The sequence below is a fragment of the Thermobia domestica genome, chromosome 13, assembly GCF_964235325.1.
Source record: "Thermobia domestica chromosome 13, izTheDome1.hap1.1, whole genome shotgun sequence".
NCBI lineage: Eukaryota > Metazoa > Arthropoda > Insecta > Zygentoma > Lepismatidae > Thermobia > Thermobia domestica.
Genome location: NC_137466.1, coordinates 206,621,786 through 206,636,970, shown reverse-complemented (window position 1 = coordinate 206,636,970; position 15,185 = coordinate 206,621,786). Strand labels below are relative to the sequence as shown.

At 36.7% G+C, this 15,185-nt stretch overlaps 1 protein-coding gene across 1 annotated transcript; it reads left to right on the top strand.

Annotated features, from left to right (window-relative positions):
• The first annotated feature begins 4,200 nt into the window (after positions 1–4,200).
• On the top strand, positions 4,201–13,279 carry LOC145667951 (uncharacterized). The gene is made up of 3 exons (XM_081735376.1): positions 4,201–4,289; positions 9,013–9,202; positions 13,072–13,279. Exons 1-3 carry the CDS (start codon positions 4,211–4,213, stop codon positions 13,277–13,279), a joined length of 477 nt encoding a protein of 158 aa, XP_081591502.1. The 5' UTR covers positions 4,201–4,210.
• Positions 13,280–15,185: the final 1,906 nt, after the last annotated feature.

The window sequence follows — 15,185 nt, the reverse complement described above, 5'->3', positions numbered from 1 at the left end:
GGTAACTAATGAGAAATGAAGACAAGACAATAAACCCTGTGGGTAAATATATGCATTAAAGCTTTTGTAAAACTTCGTGAAGCAGTCTTTGTACTCTTGTTTCGGAATTGCCTCCAAAACCGTGGATATAACCTTTTCGGTGTTTGGAATGGTGTCGAAACGCCTTTCTTTTAACACCAATTTTAGTTTCGGACATAGCTAGAAGTTGCATGGAGCAATGCAGCTAAAGCTGAGAATATGGGGGTTATCGAGTTCCACGATTTTTTTTTTTTTTTTTTTTTTTTTTTTTTTTTTTTTTGTAACATGGTTGCATGCAATATGCCATAATATTATCTTGTGCTGTCCGTTTTCATCTGATTTTGCAAGCCATTTGTGATTAGAAGTGTCAGTGGATATCCATATTGCATACAAATTAACACAAGCTCATCCGTGGCTAAGCGGTTAGCGTACGCGCCTTTGGCGTGGGAGGCCCGGGTTCGATTCCCGGTGGGAGCTCATGTGGTTCGGATTCCACGTTAATCAGTAGGTCCACGTCTCATATAGCCTCGCTGCTGAACGGGACGTTAAACTCAAAATCAACTCAACAAATTAACACGAAAAAAATATGCATATTGTATAATTGGTAGAATATATGGTTTTACCTAGGGTTTCCATCTGCCCCGATTTTGTCGGGACAGTCTCGGTTTCGGATAAAACATCCCGCTTCCGACGTGACATTGTTGTAACTTGAAAATGTTCCGACTTCCATGTTTACTATTGATGAAGTTGGTGACTATTATTATTTTCCACATTATTTTCTAATCAGGGGCGGATCCAGGACAGACTTCTGGGGGGGCGGTCGGTAGTAATACTGCTACTTAGAGCTACTTTTAAGAGCTCCAAACTTTTTATGGATGGGTTTATTTATATATAGCTAAAATAACAAAGATTCCTCTTCTGGGGGGGGGCGATCGCTCCCCTTGGATCTGCCCCTGTTTCCAATAAGAAATGAGCTTACAATAGCGATAGGCAGGGGACTACCTGACATATAGACCTATACGAGGTTATGTACTACTTAAATTGGTCTTTTTAAATCATACATTACATTATATTAAGGCCTAGATGATTTCTCACTTTCCTTATATCAATTAGATAAATATGATTCACATTTGACTAGAAAGACTTACGGAAGACTATGGGAATATTTCTCTTTCCCCTCCCCATTAGCTGCATGAAATTTCCCTTTGTTTCACTTTGGAAAGATGACAGCCCTAGTTCTGCTGCTTGCTCTTAAGTACAATATTGGTTATACTGGTATTATCTAATGTTTTTGAAATGGAAAATATAGATTAAAATCGAATTTTATATAATTTGCCTATATCTTTGATATGCCTCTAAGTATCATCCAGTTCCCCTTTGTCGCCAAGTTGCTGATGTGCATTAGGGTGGAGCGAAAAAATCAAATTTGCGAATATCGAATTCTAATAGGGCTCAAAACTTGCGTATTCACATGCTAATCAATGGAAAAATAACGGGAAAAAATCAACTTTAGATCTTCAGTTCGCGCAAACGGCCTAAAGTTTGAAAAAAATAACAACAAATTTCCCCTTCGAATCTTGATTTCTTGCCTCTAACGCTCTCCTGTAACCAACTCTCGTATGTGTTGTCAATCATCCACTGTTATAGCCATTAATATGTTCTCTAGATGACAGAAGAAGGCGTTTCTCTCAATCAGAAGATCGATGATTCTTTTAACGTTGTTTAGCAAATGTCTAATTGTTTGAACTACCTTCGAAATATGTTTAGGTCCATGTTTCACTGACTGATATCTCTCTATGTCGAACCAGACAAGAGCATATGTTTCTATAATGTAGTTCACAACCACGAGTTCGTTTGCAGGATTTGTTTGAGAAACGTGAACCGTAAGATCTGGTTTACACATGTCAGCCATCGGAAGTAACTGAGAGGTCCAGGATTTCTTATAGAGCCACATCTGGAGCACACTATTCTGTCTAAAATGCTCTGTTAGAGCTTTTATGGCATCTTCAATAAATTTTGATGCCACAGACTACAATAAGCTGATAGATAGGAGAAAATGTAAGCAGTCGCCTCCTCCAATGCTCGATAGCTTAACAACAGAAACTATCTAATCACTTATGCATGACAAATCTGCTCATGAGTTTGACTTCATAAATTTTCAATGCCATACTCAAGAAGCTGAAAGATGTGCCAAACTTGTGACAGAGTCTGCAGGAAAAGTGTGCGGACAAGAAAACAGAGATGGCTACATTAGAGCAACTTTGCTCTTAATACTCATAATGTCAAAATTTGATTTTAAAAAATCTGAAATTAAGACAACATCCTTGACTAAATCAACATAATTTAGCACACCCTAATTGATAGAATGGTTGGATAGGGTGAATGGAACTCAAATTGCAGCCACCTCCTTCTGTTGAGTTCTGGGTTATTTCAAAGGAAAAAAAAATGTTGAGAAATAGGCGAAGAGCTGCAAAATCATTCTGAAAATAACATGTATAAAATCACTCACATTAACGAATTATTAACAAACATGACCTCAAAAAATAAAATAAAGTATTTGGACGCTACAAAAATGAAAAAATGTAATCTGTATATTTCTTGCGTAAAGGAAAATTTTGGTATTTTTGACTTTTTTTTTTTTTTTTTTTTTAATTTTAGGCCGTTTGCGCGAACTGAATATCCAAAGTGTGATTTTTTTGTTATTTTTTCATTAATTAGCATGCGAATACGCAACTTTTGAGCCCTATTAGAATTCGATACTCGAAAATTTGATTTTTTCGCTCCACCCTAATGTGTATGCTTTGCTTGTGAGAGATTGTGGGTTCGATCCGGAATTGAGATACGAATACCCGGATAAAAACCCAAGTATTAGTTTGGAACTGTTTTAAGCAGTAGGTCTCAACTAATATAGCCTTCGTGCTGAGGAGAGACATTAATGGTTTCTTTTTTCCTATCTCTTCGTTTTTTTTTTTTTTTTTTTTTTTTTTTTTTTTTTTTTTACAATGCATGAATTCAATCAAGTATCATCCAAATTTATCTATATGGAAAGTAATTTATTGCCAAGAATTGTAAATTAATTCTGGAGTATTAGAAAACTGTTCTAGATTCTTTTTTCTACTTTGTGTAAGTTTTCAGAATTATTTTAAACAGCATTTACTCACTTAAAATTGCTAATTGTAATATTAACAACTAGATTGATAGAATATTGAAGTTGAATGAATTGAACTGTACATATTTCGTTATAGAACTGGCACCACTGATTAAAACAATTGCATGAGGTAAAGTTGAAGTAGGTATATTTTCGTTACTGAACTGAATAATAATGATTTATGTTCACGTTATTTAAATCAATATAATGTAAATGCTATATATATTTAACAATAAAGATTTGATTAAGACAATTATGATATAATTTTATGAGATAAATTAGTAAATACATATATATTTTTTTTTAATTTCGTATGTTACATACATTTTTTGTAAAGTATGAACTGAGAGTTTCTCTGTTTAATATAACACATTCTAAAAATAAATTTAAAAATATTATACACCCTTCAAGTTCTAAATAAAAATGTTATTGGAATCTAAAGTAAAACAGATATTTGGTGAATTTCATTCATCATCAAGTAATTTCCAGGCATAATCTGAAAGAAGACATCAATTAATCTTACTACAAAGCATCCTACTTCTTAAAATTTTGAAATACTTTATTCTAAATCCAAAATTAGAAATGAATCTACGAGGTGTTTTGTTTTGTATTCGTAATGGAACAGAATAGAAATAATTGATATTCAATACTCAAATTCAATTATAAAATTGATATAATTACACTGTAATCAAGTCATGTCTATAATAACAATAATCTTGACCCTTTCCTCAGCTGGAGTTTGATAGGCAATATGAGAGGCTTAAGTTTTCAGTATGTTTGCACAGAGTTTTTTTTATCTGTTAATAATAATAATAATAATAATAATAATAATAATAATAATAATAATAATAATAATAATAATAATAATATAATAATGTGCTCCTAGCAGCAGCAGCAGTAGTAGTAGTAGTAGTGGATGTAAAATATTTAGACATGAAACTAGCGAAAAATATAGAAATTGGAAACAATGTTTTAAGAAAATGTTTTCTGCATATTCACTTATACGCTTTTTGTTTTATTACCTATAGGTTTTACGTGGCTATTATGGGTACCATGGATGATAACTCTGTGCCCGAGACTAGCTTTAGCTTAATTCAAGAGTATTGGAAACGTGACGACTTAGGTAAAAAAAAAAAAATAATTGGCTCTTGTATGTTTCATTGTTATGTTCATCTGCCTTGTAATCCCTCTCAGGGACTTTACTAAGATCATATCCTTCAAAATATTTTACTGTGAGCTACCAATATATTATGTCTTTACTCTTAGAATAGATTGTTTGAATAGAATTATAACCTCCAGAAAGAAATCTATGTATGCTTTTCCCTCTCTGATAGTACAGAATGGCCAGAAAGTCCCTTTAAACCTGCACTTATTATATTCCTACATTAATAATAGCTAATATTTTTTTACAGTTTTGTCCAATACGTCTATATGTGCACCTCCATTATCGTTGCACAGCTTGATATGACTCGATTTCCTCCTACTCATTTGTTTTAGGAGCGGCGGAGTCACAAGGTGGAAAGCTTCAATCACATTTGCCCGCAGAGCATTATTGTCCACGTACCGTTTTTTCCTGACATGTGATTTGATGATACCCCACACGGCATTGTCTGGTGTCGTAAGGATCGGACTTCGAGGCAGCCAAGGATAACGCATTAGTGAATTCGGAGACCCAAGTCCTATCCATCGGTTACGGGAAAGTGCGTTCACGAACAACAAGTGCGAAGTGGGCGGGAGCTCCATCGTGTTGTTGATGCCCAGATACTGCAGCTGTGAAAGAAGTCAGTCATTCAACATCTTTACATAACGTCTCCTGAGTTACGGAATCTTCAAAAAATACGCACCAAAGATGCGTTGTTCTTGTATTTCCGTCCAAAACATGACGTACAGAAGATTTTCTCTATTTTTTTATTTTTTAAAAATGGGTTTTTCATTGGCCATATGAAGACGTTCCTGTTTCGCGAACTCCGATAAATGGCACATTCATCAGAGAAAGGAACACACTTCCCAGCACTAAATGCTCCTCCAAAGTAAGTCACTGGTACCTGTCATTGTTGCTCACCAAACACGGAAAGACGAGACAATAAACTGGTCAATGCATAGACTTTATTCTCTCTTCGCAGGCAGTTACGCGGCAATCACGTGGCAATTCACGTGAGGATCACTGTTACAATATCAGTGATCAAGATGGAAGGTTCAAATTTTAAATATCTTAACATTTTGTATTGTTATACGTATTTAGTTCAGCTGTAAAAGGACTTTCTGGTCACCCTCTCTTTCACGTTCCTTGTACAATGACTCTCACGTTCCTTGTCAAATAAGTTTTCTAATAATTATCTTTTCCGATAACTAATAAAGGGTTTGACAATAAGAACGTCAGAACAATAAGAGAGATAGAGTGAAAACCAAATGATAGTGAAATATTAGTATTGTTATTATTGTGAAAAATAATCAAGAAATGGTATTAGGTTTTGAAGATAATGTCCTTCAAATGTTTGCACCTGCTTCGGTGACTGGAACGGATTGCTCTGATTATATTACATAAAAAGCTCCCCGGGCACACTCGGTCGAGAAATTGATGTGAATTGGCCACCTAGATCATATGATCCATTTTCAGTGGATGAATAACATTTGTGAAGTGAAAGCAAACATTGAATCCACCATTGTGAATTTATCGCGCAATATGGGTGTAAAAATGGTGCAAAATTAGACCTTTAGAATTCATTCCACTCACCGATGCAGGAAAGAACATTTGAACGACAGTATCTTCAAAACATGATTGAATTGGTTGCTTTTGATAATAAGAAAAAAATATTTCATTACCCACCTGTAGTTTTCATTTTATCTCATTTTAAATTTCTGACTTTTTATTGATAAATCCTATACAGTAGACTCCCTCTTAACCGACTTCTATTTAAGCAGCCGTCCAAGAAATAAGTCATTTTCGTTGTCAATTACGTTAGTGCTCCCTAACAATATACTTTACAAATTTCATCCTTTGCTCAGTACATTTATATATTTTTAAGCCAAATGTGTTTTCCTTCGTTTAGTAAATGTACGCATAAAATATAGTATAGTACTGGAGTTCATTTAGTGTTGTTAGCTCAATCGTATACATATAGTTTTTTTTTTTTTTTTGTTTGTTTGTTTGCATTTCTTCCATCAATACACTAACACCGTAAATTATGAATGAAATGAAATCTGAGTTTTACGTCCCACGCTTATGCCGGTTAGGCTAAAGGAGACGGTGATGATGAGTAATGAATGAAATGGTGGAATTAAGAAAGTGGGAGGAAACGGGAGAACCTCGAGAAAACCCGCGCACACGGTGTTTGTACACCACAAAGTTCACTTGGCGCGGGCTGGGATCGAACCCGGGAACACCGTAAATTAGTGTGTTTGTGTGATAGTCTATTCTGCATTATTCCATATGCATTATCTCGTTCAACTTTGCTTTTGTCTACTTTGGACCCACCTTAAAATCAGAGCATATCTGAGAATTCTGTTGAGGGTATGTTTGGGAATTATACTTGTAGAGAATACCTACACTATAAGGAATCTCTTGCACACCTATTACACATTGATGAAATATGCATTTTTGGATTGCGTATGTATGACTTACTTTACGCTAATATTGGTCGGATCTACATGAATTCTCCCGGATTCAATCCCAGCCCCCAGCAAGTGAACTTTGTGGTGGACAAACGTCGTGTATGTGGGTTTCCTAGGGGTTTTCCCGTTTCCCTCCACTTTATTCATTCCACCATTTCATTCATTTATCATCATCACCGTCTCCTTTAGCTTAACCGGCATAAAAGTGGGACGTAAAACTCAAAGATTTCATCTCTCCACGGATTCTCGAATTCGAAATAGGGTGTGTGTGTGTTGAAATTTAGCTTTTCGACGATTTTGGACAGACCTAGCTCTGAAACTATCCACATTTCCCCACACGTCCATATGAACTTTTTCTATTATTTTGATGTGAGGTATTAACTCTCACAGTTTGTTGGTATAGTGCATTAACACCCTAACACCCTAAACAATGATATATATACATTTGTTGCCTGATATATACAAGAATTCATTCCAAGTGACCTCTGGCCTTGACACATGTTGCATGTCTCTTCGGCACTGATGGTCTCAATGGGTATCTCCCTCCCTGCCTTGAGATGCTTCTAACTACTGTGAGGTTTACTGCATGCCTTCCTCTCAAAACATCCGACAAACATTAGTCCAGTGGACTAAGATCCTGGTTGTCAGATGACCAATCCTCAGCAGTAATAAATGCAGAAACATTATTCCACAGCCACTACTGTTTCGTCCATGTCTTGTGGGATGGAGCAAAGTCTTGCTAGAACACTTGCTTCGCAGCAATATATATATATATATAGACAATATTTCACCAGGAAAGGATATGTTTGATAAAAATAATTACATTAATCAGGTCAGATTCTTTATCACTCTCTAATCTACCGAAGTGAGAGCATGTTGACTCAGTGTATATGTAGGGTGCGAGGACTTCTTGGTTCCTTCCATCCATGTGAATCTATGGTGGAAACAGTGTCGGACTGTCCAAGTTGAGGGTCCTTGGCGCGGGTCCTTAAAGGCCCCCCCACCCATATATATTAAAAAACTTAACGTTAAGGACTGGAGGGGGCCTTTGCTAAGTAAGAAATTTTTCTGGCTCAGGGGGCCGTACTGATATGAGCAAGGAGGCCCGTGAAGACTTCCTTTGGAAAGACGAACTTAAGCTTCTGCAACCTTTTTGGTAGGAAGACTCAAATAAGCATTTGCCATCGCGAAAATTCGATCACGGCCTACAAGTCCTGGCGCTTCGTGATCCCTACGGGGCCCCTCGGGCACTTGGCGATCGCTAATTAGCTAACGTGGCCAGTCCGGCACTGGGTGGAAACATTGTGTCCATGGGTTTCTCAGGGTCCTCCCATTTTCTCCCACATTTTCATTGCATCAAATTATTCTACCACCATTCACTTTTGTTAATCATACGTCTCTTTTACCCTGAGGGACATATTTATGGGACGTTAAAGTAGTTTTCATTTTAATTATTTCCAACTTACAGAAGGGGAGCACGTGACTCAGTGGTAGAGCGCTTTCTTTTGGTGCGTGGGGTCCCTGATTCGATCCCAGTACAAGTAAGCGTAGGTTATCTCGAGGTACTCCCGTTTCCTCCCTCATTTCCATTCCACAAATTCTTCTATCATCAGTCATTTGCCTTAATTATTTGTCTCCCTTAGCCTAAAAGAGATAGCTCAGGGGCGGATCCAGGACTGACTTCTGGGGGGGCGGTGGGTTGTCATACTGCCACTTTTAAGGGCTCCAAACTTTGGGATGGGTTTTATTTATATATAAAAATAAGAAAGTTTCCTCTTCTGGGGGGCGATCGCCCCTCCGTGGATCCGCCCCTGATTGGTGGTAAGTTTAAGTGAAAGATTTCCTTTATCCAACATACGGGAGTATAATTCAGTTTAAAATCTTTAAGTTTTACGTCCCACAGATATGCGACTAGGCTAAAGGATACGGTGATGGTGACAAATGAACGAATTGGTGGAATGAAGAAAGTGGAAGGAAACGGGAGAACTCCGAGAAAACTCACACACACGGTGTTTACCCACCACAAAGCTCACTTGGCACGAGCTGGGATGGAACCAAGGACCTCATGCACCAGAGGTGAACGCTCTACCACTGAGCCATCGCGGTGCCTCCTATAATTCAACTTATCGAAACAGAAAGTTTAATAAAATTTTAGAGAAATTCTGTCTATCCTGTTCTATATGTAAAGAGTCTATTGCATTACCCGTAACATATCATTATTTGCTTTTCTTTAGGAGAAATGTTTGAGTTTTGGTTGAATGATCTTCAAAGACTGAATAAGAAGATAATACAAGAGAAAGTATCAAGAGATCTGCAACCATTCTTGATTGTTCCTAGAAAAGTAGTTGAATTAATATTTAACATTGCGAAAGTTTTAGAACAACCACCGGAAGTAAAATATCTGACAGTGGACATTTTCGACAGGTAACACTCATGTACTTTTACAATCTATCTCTCTGACAGCTGTGATGATTATACTTGGGCAGAAAAGTTTATGAGCTCTGTAGAGAATTGTTTAAAAGAAATTCTTGTAACTCAGAAATGAATTAATTTCTATAATTGACAAATTCACTATTAATTGAGTTTTTAAAACAGATATTTAACATTGCTGCAATTATGGCCAAAATAATTTTTCATAAGTAGTCTTAGCGAACTGACACTAGTTGCACACCGAATTTAATTCAGATCCGGCCGAAAAACAAAATACTACATATAAGTTGAGCCGAACCGTGCCTGTCTGTGGCCAAACTCAGCCACCAAATACAGCGATTTTATTTCCTTGTACACCAAATTTCTATGAGATCCGGCCAACAGTTATCGAGAAATACGAGTACCATTTACAAGTTAAGCAGAGGCGGACTGGGCCACCCGGAAATCCGGAAATTTCCGGGTGGGCCCTGCTCTCTGCGAAATTACTTAAGATATTGTTCGGTTAGTTATAACTAATTCAAAACTCCGTTCTCGTTCATGGCGTAACTAACGGATCCGCAGTGCTAGCGAAGGGGAGGCAACTAGGAAAAGAGGGCCCCTGCCCAACCCATAGTCTTGTTTGTTGAAAAATCAGTAAAACAATTTTTAAAAAGTCTCAAAAATACATGTAAGTTATGAACTCGAAAATGTAATGTCGTCCTAATTTATGTATTCAATAATATGATGTGCAATCGATAGCATATAAAGAACATGGAGCTAATTCTCCTACGGTAAGGAAATCGTGTTAGACATGGAGTTGTTGGAAGCGAGTGATGGCGATAAATAATGAGCGCAGAAGTGATGTCAGAACATGGGCCCGAAGGCCCAGAAATCGGTCCCCGAAGTTTCGAACTTGGGTCCCTCCTATTTACCAATGAAGCATGGAGTTTTTGGACGTGGGTGGTTGCATTAGAAAGGGTCGGTTTCCCTGGGACACTGATGATGTCGTAAATCTGGCCCGGAGTCCGAAACCCAAGAAATCGTCCCCCAAAGGATGCTCATGGCATGTTCTCCATACCTTTTGCTCACAAAAGTAAGTTTCCTTATTATCCTGCCTGAATGTTATTCAACCGAACAGCACAAGACAATATTGTGATGCTGCATGCCAGTAAGGGAAAGCGCAATATATTTGATATAGAATAGAAGGAACCTGAGTCCAAGCATGTGGGGTCCGAACCAGGGCCGTGCTGGCATACTACCGAGGGCGGTGGACAAGTGGAAGGGCGCCCGTGAATATATATATATGTGTGTGTGTGTGTGTGTGTGTGGTGCAACTTAATGTAATGGGAGCTGATTCTTATCCCTGAGAGAAAATGAAAGTATAGACCAACCTGGTTGTGAAAATGCCTCGGAGCTGTGACCACCCGAAAATTTTCGGAAAATGGAAAAACAGCCATACTCGAGAACAAAATTATGGATCCAAATCGGATAAAAGGGAATATCCATTATTTTTAGTCGTAGATTCCATTAGTATACAATCCGATGTAGTGCAGTAACGGTGCAACGGTGACTCTGAAAGGAACTGAAGTTTTCCTTCGAGTATTTTATCAAACGTTGAATGAGGAAAATGATAAATAATCAAGTATAAGATTTTAAGGATCAAAAGTAATAGTACATCGTTCAAAAAAGATCGAAAAAAAGAGAGGCACACACATATGATTAATGTATTTTGTATCAGCACAGAATAAATGTTCGGAATTAGAATTTAAATGAAATCTTTAACGTATCACAGTTATATCTTCTAGGCTAATGGTAACGGATGATAAATGAACGGCTTGATGTCCAAGTTAAGAGTGTGTTAAAATGGAAATAATAACTTTGATCCAGGTTAGGTTTATAGCGACTGTGCATAAGACAGTCAGGCAGCATGTATGATGAACGAGAGTACAAGGGATTCTTCACATGACAACAGTAATTCCCACAAATTATCTGAATACAATTTGGGCGAAAGGAAACAGCATTAAAGGATTTCTGCCTTGCAATACGTAATTCCGTGCACAAAAGCAATGAAACTCGACTAAACACAAGCTATTGTGCTTGTTGCACAATGATACAAAGAAATACAGTTTTAAACTGCCGATTTATTCTGTTTTGTACAAAGTAGGATAATTATGAAATACTCAGAGATACGTTGTACAGTATTTGTGCAATGCAGTATGGGTACAGGAGACAACTGTGAAGAATAACAATTCACAGTCTGATATTGTCCATGGTTAACCGCATTGAAAAGATAACATCGACGAAGCAAATTTTTCCACCTGCGGTCAAACATACCTGAAATTTAAGAGATGACTGCCACAGCAATATTAACTCGAGCAACAAGTTCTTCGCCTGTCGTGGCTGGTGTTGCACACGAAAGGCGTTTCATACCCTCTCAAAAGAGAAATCAAGGAACGTGAGATAGGGTGAAAGAGTTCCTTCTCTCCCAATCCAGAGATCTGGGAATGTTTGATTTGGGTAGATCTGCATATTCCTGTGAAAATGTGCAGGTGCACTGTCATGCTGATATCACATCTTCTCTCTTATGTTCAATTTCACATGTTCTAACAATTTTGGGAGAACATAATGTGAAAATAGTACTCCCACACTGGCGGGCTGGTAATAAATATGACCCTACCACAAACGGCAGCAAGTGGTAGGGTCATATTTACCCTATATAAAGAAATATATTTCCATATATTTCCCCTACTATGGAAAAAGGTGACAGTAGGAGAAAAAGGAATTTTTAATTAATTATTTTCTGCTTTTAAGCATTTCATTATTATTATTTTCTGCTTTTAAGCGCTTTATTACTATTATTTTCTGATTTTAGTATTTTTACTATTTTCTACTTTTTAGTGCTTTTGTTTAAGTTGGTTAGTATACTTTTTTTATTTTTTTATTTAACATAACTTTGCTGAAAGTGGCTAACATTTCTCGAGCATGGATTAAGCTTTAGAAAAATTCTAAACCACCTGCAATATTTGGGTTTAATTTTCTGGATTTTCAAATTGATTCAGTTTATTTTCCCTCTAAAGTTTGCTATTTTTAAGAAATCAGAAAAACTCCGAATGAAGGTTCCTGTTCGTCCGTCACTTTTCCAGGATGATGTCTTTAGCACAAGTCGAATCAGTGGGCACTTGTAGTGTGTTGATGAGGAAGGAGATAATTACAATAGTGCTAAATAGAAAGAAAATTCATTACTAATTATGTCTATCGGTACCTAATTCGACTGGCCCGTATTCTCTCTAGTCAAATGTTATTTTTGTCTTTCAGAATTAAATTGTACCTAGGATATTCTATCTATCTTACTTAGGATAGTCTATCCTCAGAATAAAGTTCATAACACCTAAACGGCATAAGACCAAAATATACGCACTATACCTAAATTTTAGATCTTATGTCGCCAAATGATTTTTAGGTCTTGTGTCGTTTAGATCTTTTGCTATTTAGGCCTTGTGCCGTTTAGGTCTTGTGCTGTTACCCTGAGATCGTTACCCTGAGAATAGGCTATCCTAGGTAAGATCTAAACGGCATAAAAGCTAAAATATAAGCACTAGACCTAAATTTTAAGTCTTGTGCCGCCAAATGATTTTTAGGTCTTGTGTCGTTTAGATCTTTTGCTATTTAGGTCTTGTGCTTCCAAATGATTTTTAGGTCTTATGCCGTTTAGGTCTTGTGCCGCTTTGTCATACTCCAGTAAACAATCATTTTTCATTTTCCTTTAGTATTACTTAAGATAGCTAAGAGCAGATGATCTACATTCATCTATGAATTGTGGGTAAAATAGAATGTATTATTTTATGTGCTGAAACTAAAACTTCTTCTTTTCATATATTTTTCAGTTTCATGATGCTACACTACAAGGAGTTATACGCTTACGTTTTGACAAACTCCTCAAAACATGAGCATGAAGCACGTTGGAACAAAATACAGAAACGTGTTCAAAAGCAGTCTCTGTTGAGGATTCTCTCCAGCATGCAGCTGGCTTCGAAACTTTATGCTCATCGTCAGGTGAAAATAGAAATAGGTCAAAATATATTATTTTTGTAATTTAATAGGAAAGGATGTTGTATTTCCCAAAAAAAAAAAAAAAAAAAAAAAGTAATCGGGGTAATATGTATAGTTTGATCACACAAAGTAATATTAAACAAAAGAAAAGGAAAACTTTTTTCTTGAAGAAACAAAACAGAGATTTATTATTGACTGTATTTTGATGACAATAATATAAGAAATAGTTTGCTTATCTGCACATTGTGTTACAAGAAAGGTATTTTACTACTTACAAGCATTTAAAGTACATTTTGCACCATTCTAGTAAACTTACTAAATCTGGATTGAAAATGCATAAAATTCAGCTGAGCATAATTGTATAAGTGAATATATTACTGTGAGAAGAAGTAATTCAGATGATATGTCAACATTTCTAAAGGAGAACAGGCCCAATTAAGCCTAATCAGTGCTAGGAAGATATATTTCCTTTTATATGCTAATACATCTATGCCATTTACTTTTTTACTTAAAATTTAATGCCTAATTGTTAATTAAAGTACTCGTCCCTGCCTCTTGATGGCAATATACGAAACGTAAGAAAGAACCTTTAACGGCGTACACATGAGCTTTAGCTATCTAATGTATTTATTTATATCTTATGGATGTACTTTTAGATGCTTTTAACGGTAGCTAAATAAATGAAGGAATATTTTGGTCATTATTCCTCAAGAACACAATCACTGATCTTTTTTATTCATAACTTTGGCTAAGAAGGAACTGTACCGTGAGGGATGTGCTAGAGAGTATGGTGGCAGGAGAAATAGGGAGAGGGCGAAGATTACAATTAATGGATGATATCAAAACAGAAAAATCGTACGTGAAGACGAAGAGGTTAGCGGAAGGTGTGGAGCATGGGAGCTTCGCAGTTGCAGCAAGTTACCTGCCAATAATGGCAGAATACCTATGATGATGATGATATCACTATATATATAATGTGGACTTCATGGATTTTTCAGATTACAGAGTTATAAGCGTCAAATAGCACTCATAAATGAACTGCATAACACCTTCACTAACTCTATAATTATTGATTCATTAATTTATTAATTTATTTCTTTATTATAAAAACATAATTTTTCGCATAATCAAAATGAAAACTTTGGATTGACCTTCAAGATCCCAAAATTAGAGTTCTGTGACTTCGGTTTGAAAGATGATTAATGTAAAGTTTTACAAAGACTATGCCATAAACCAGGCATGTGCAAGTTGTAACAGAGAAGTGGTCACTCACAGAAGACTTATGGTGTCGACGGTCATACGAGACAATGTACAACACTTTCACAACAATTGAATAGCCACCATGTTCAATTTATAAAATCGTTCGTCGTACACTAGTATCACAGAACACAAAAATTGTTATAACAGTAACCAAAACATTTACTTACTAAAGGAAAGCAGGAAAATTTATTTATTAGCCATTTTAATGGAATACCTAAACAGTCTCTCAATGTTCGGTGGTACACTCTACATTGGATGCAGGGGCGGATCCAGGACGGACTTCTGGGGGGCGGTGGGTTGTAATACTGCTACTTAGAGCTATTTTAAAAGCTCCAAACTTGTGGGATGGGTTTTATTTATATATATAATATGAGAAAGTTTCCTCTTCTGGGGGGGCGATCGCTTCCCCCCCCCCCCTGGATCAGCTACTGATTGGATGTTCCAATGCGGAGGATATTTTCATCGTGGACATCAATTATCTAAGAAAAGCTTTCAGCTCAGTTTAAGAGATTACGTAAGAAATGTATTTTCTATAACGAATCAGGCGGGCTGGATTAAAGGGCTCAGTGGGCCGGGGGCGACCCGAAGGTCGGCTGTTACACATGGCTACCATAAACTATTCAGAAATAAAATGAATGTTATCAATAGGATGTGATGTATTGTTTACAGTACCGTGCCGTGGGGAGAG

What these genes read in the sequence shown, in the direction of transcription:
- LOC145667951 (XM_081735376.1), top strand. Translation starts at nt 4,211, where the DNA reads ATGGGTACCATGGATGATAACTCTGTGCCCGAGACTAGCTTTAGCTTA. An exon ending in TTGGAAACGTGACGACTTAG is followed by an intron (nt 4,290 to 9,012) that starts GTAAAAAAAAAA and finishes GCTTTTCTTTAG; the next exon opens with GAGAAATGTTTGAGTTTTGG. An exon ending in ACAGTGGACATTTTCGACAG is followed by an intron (nt 9,203 to 13,071) that starts GTAACACTCATG and finishes TATATTTTTCAG; the next exon opens with TTTCATGATGCTACACTACA.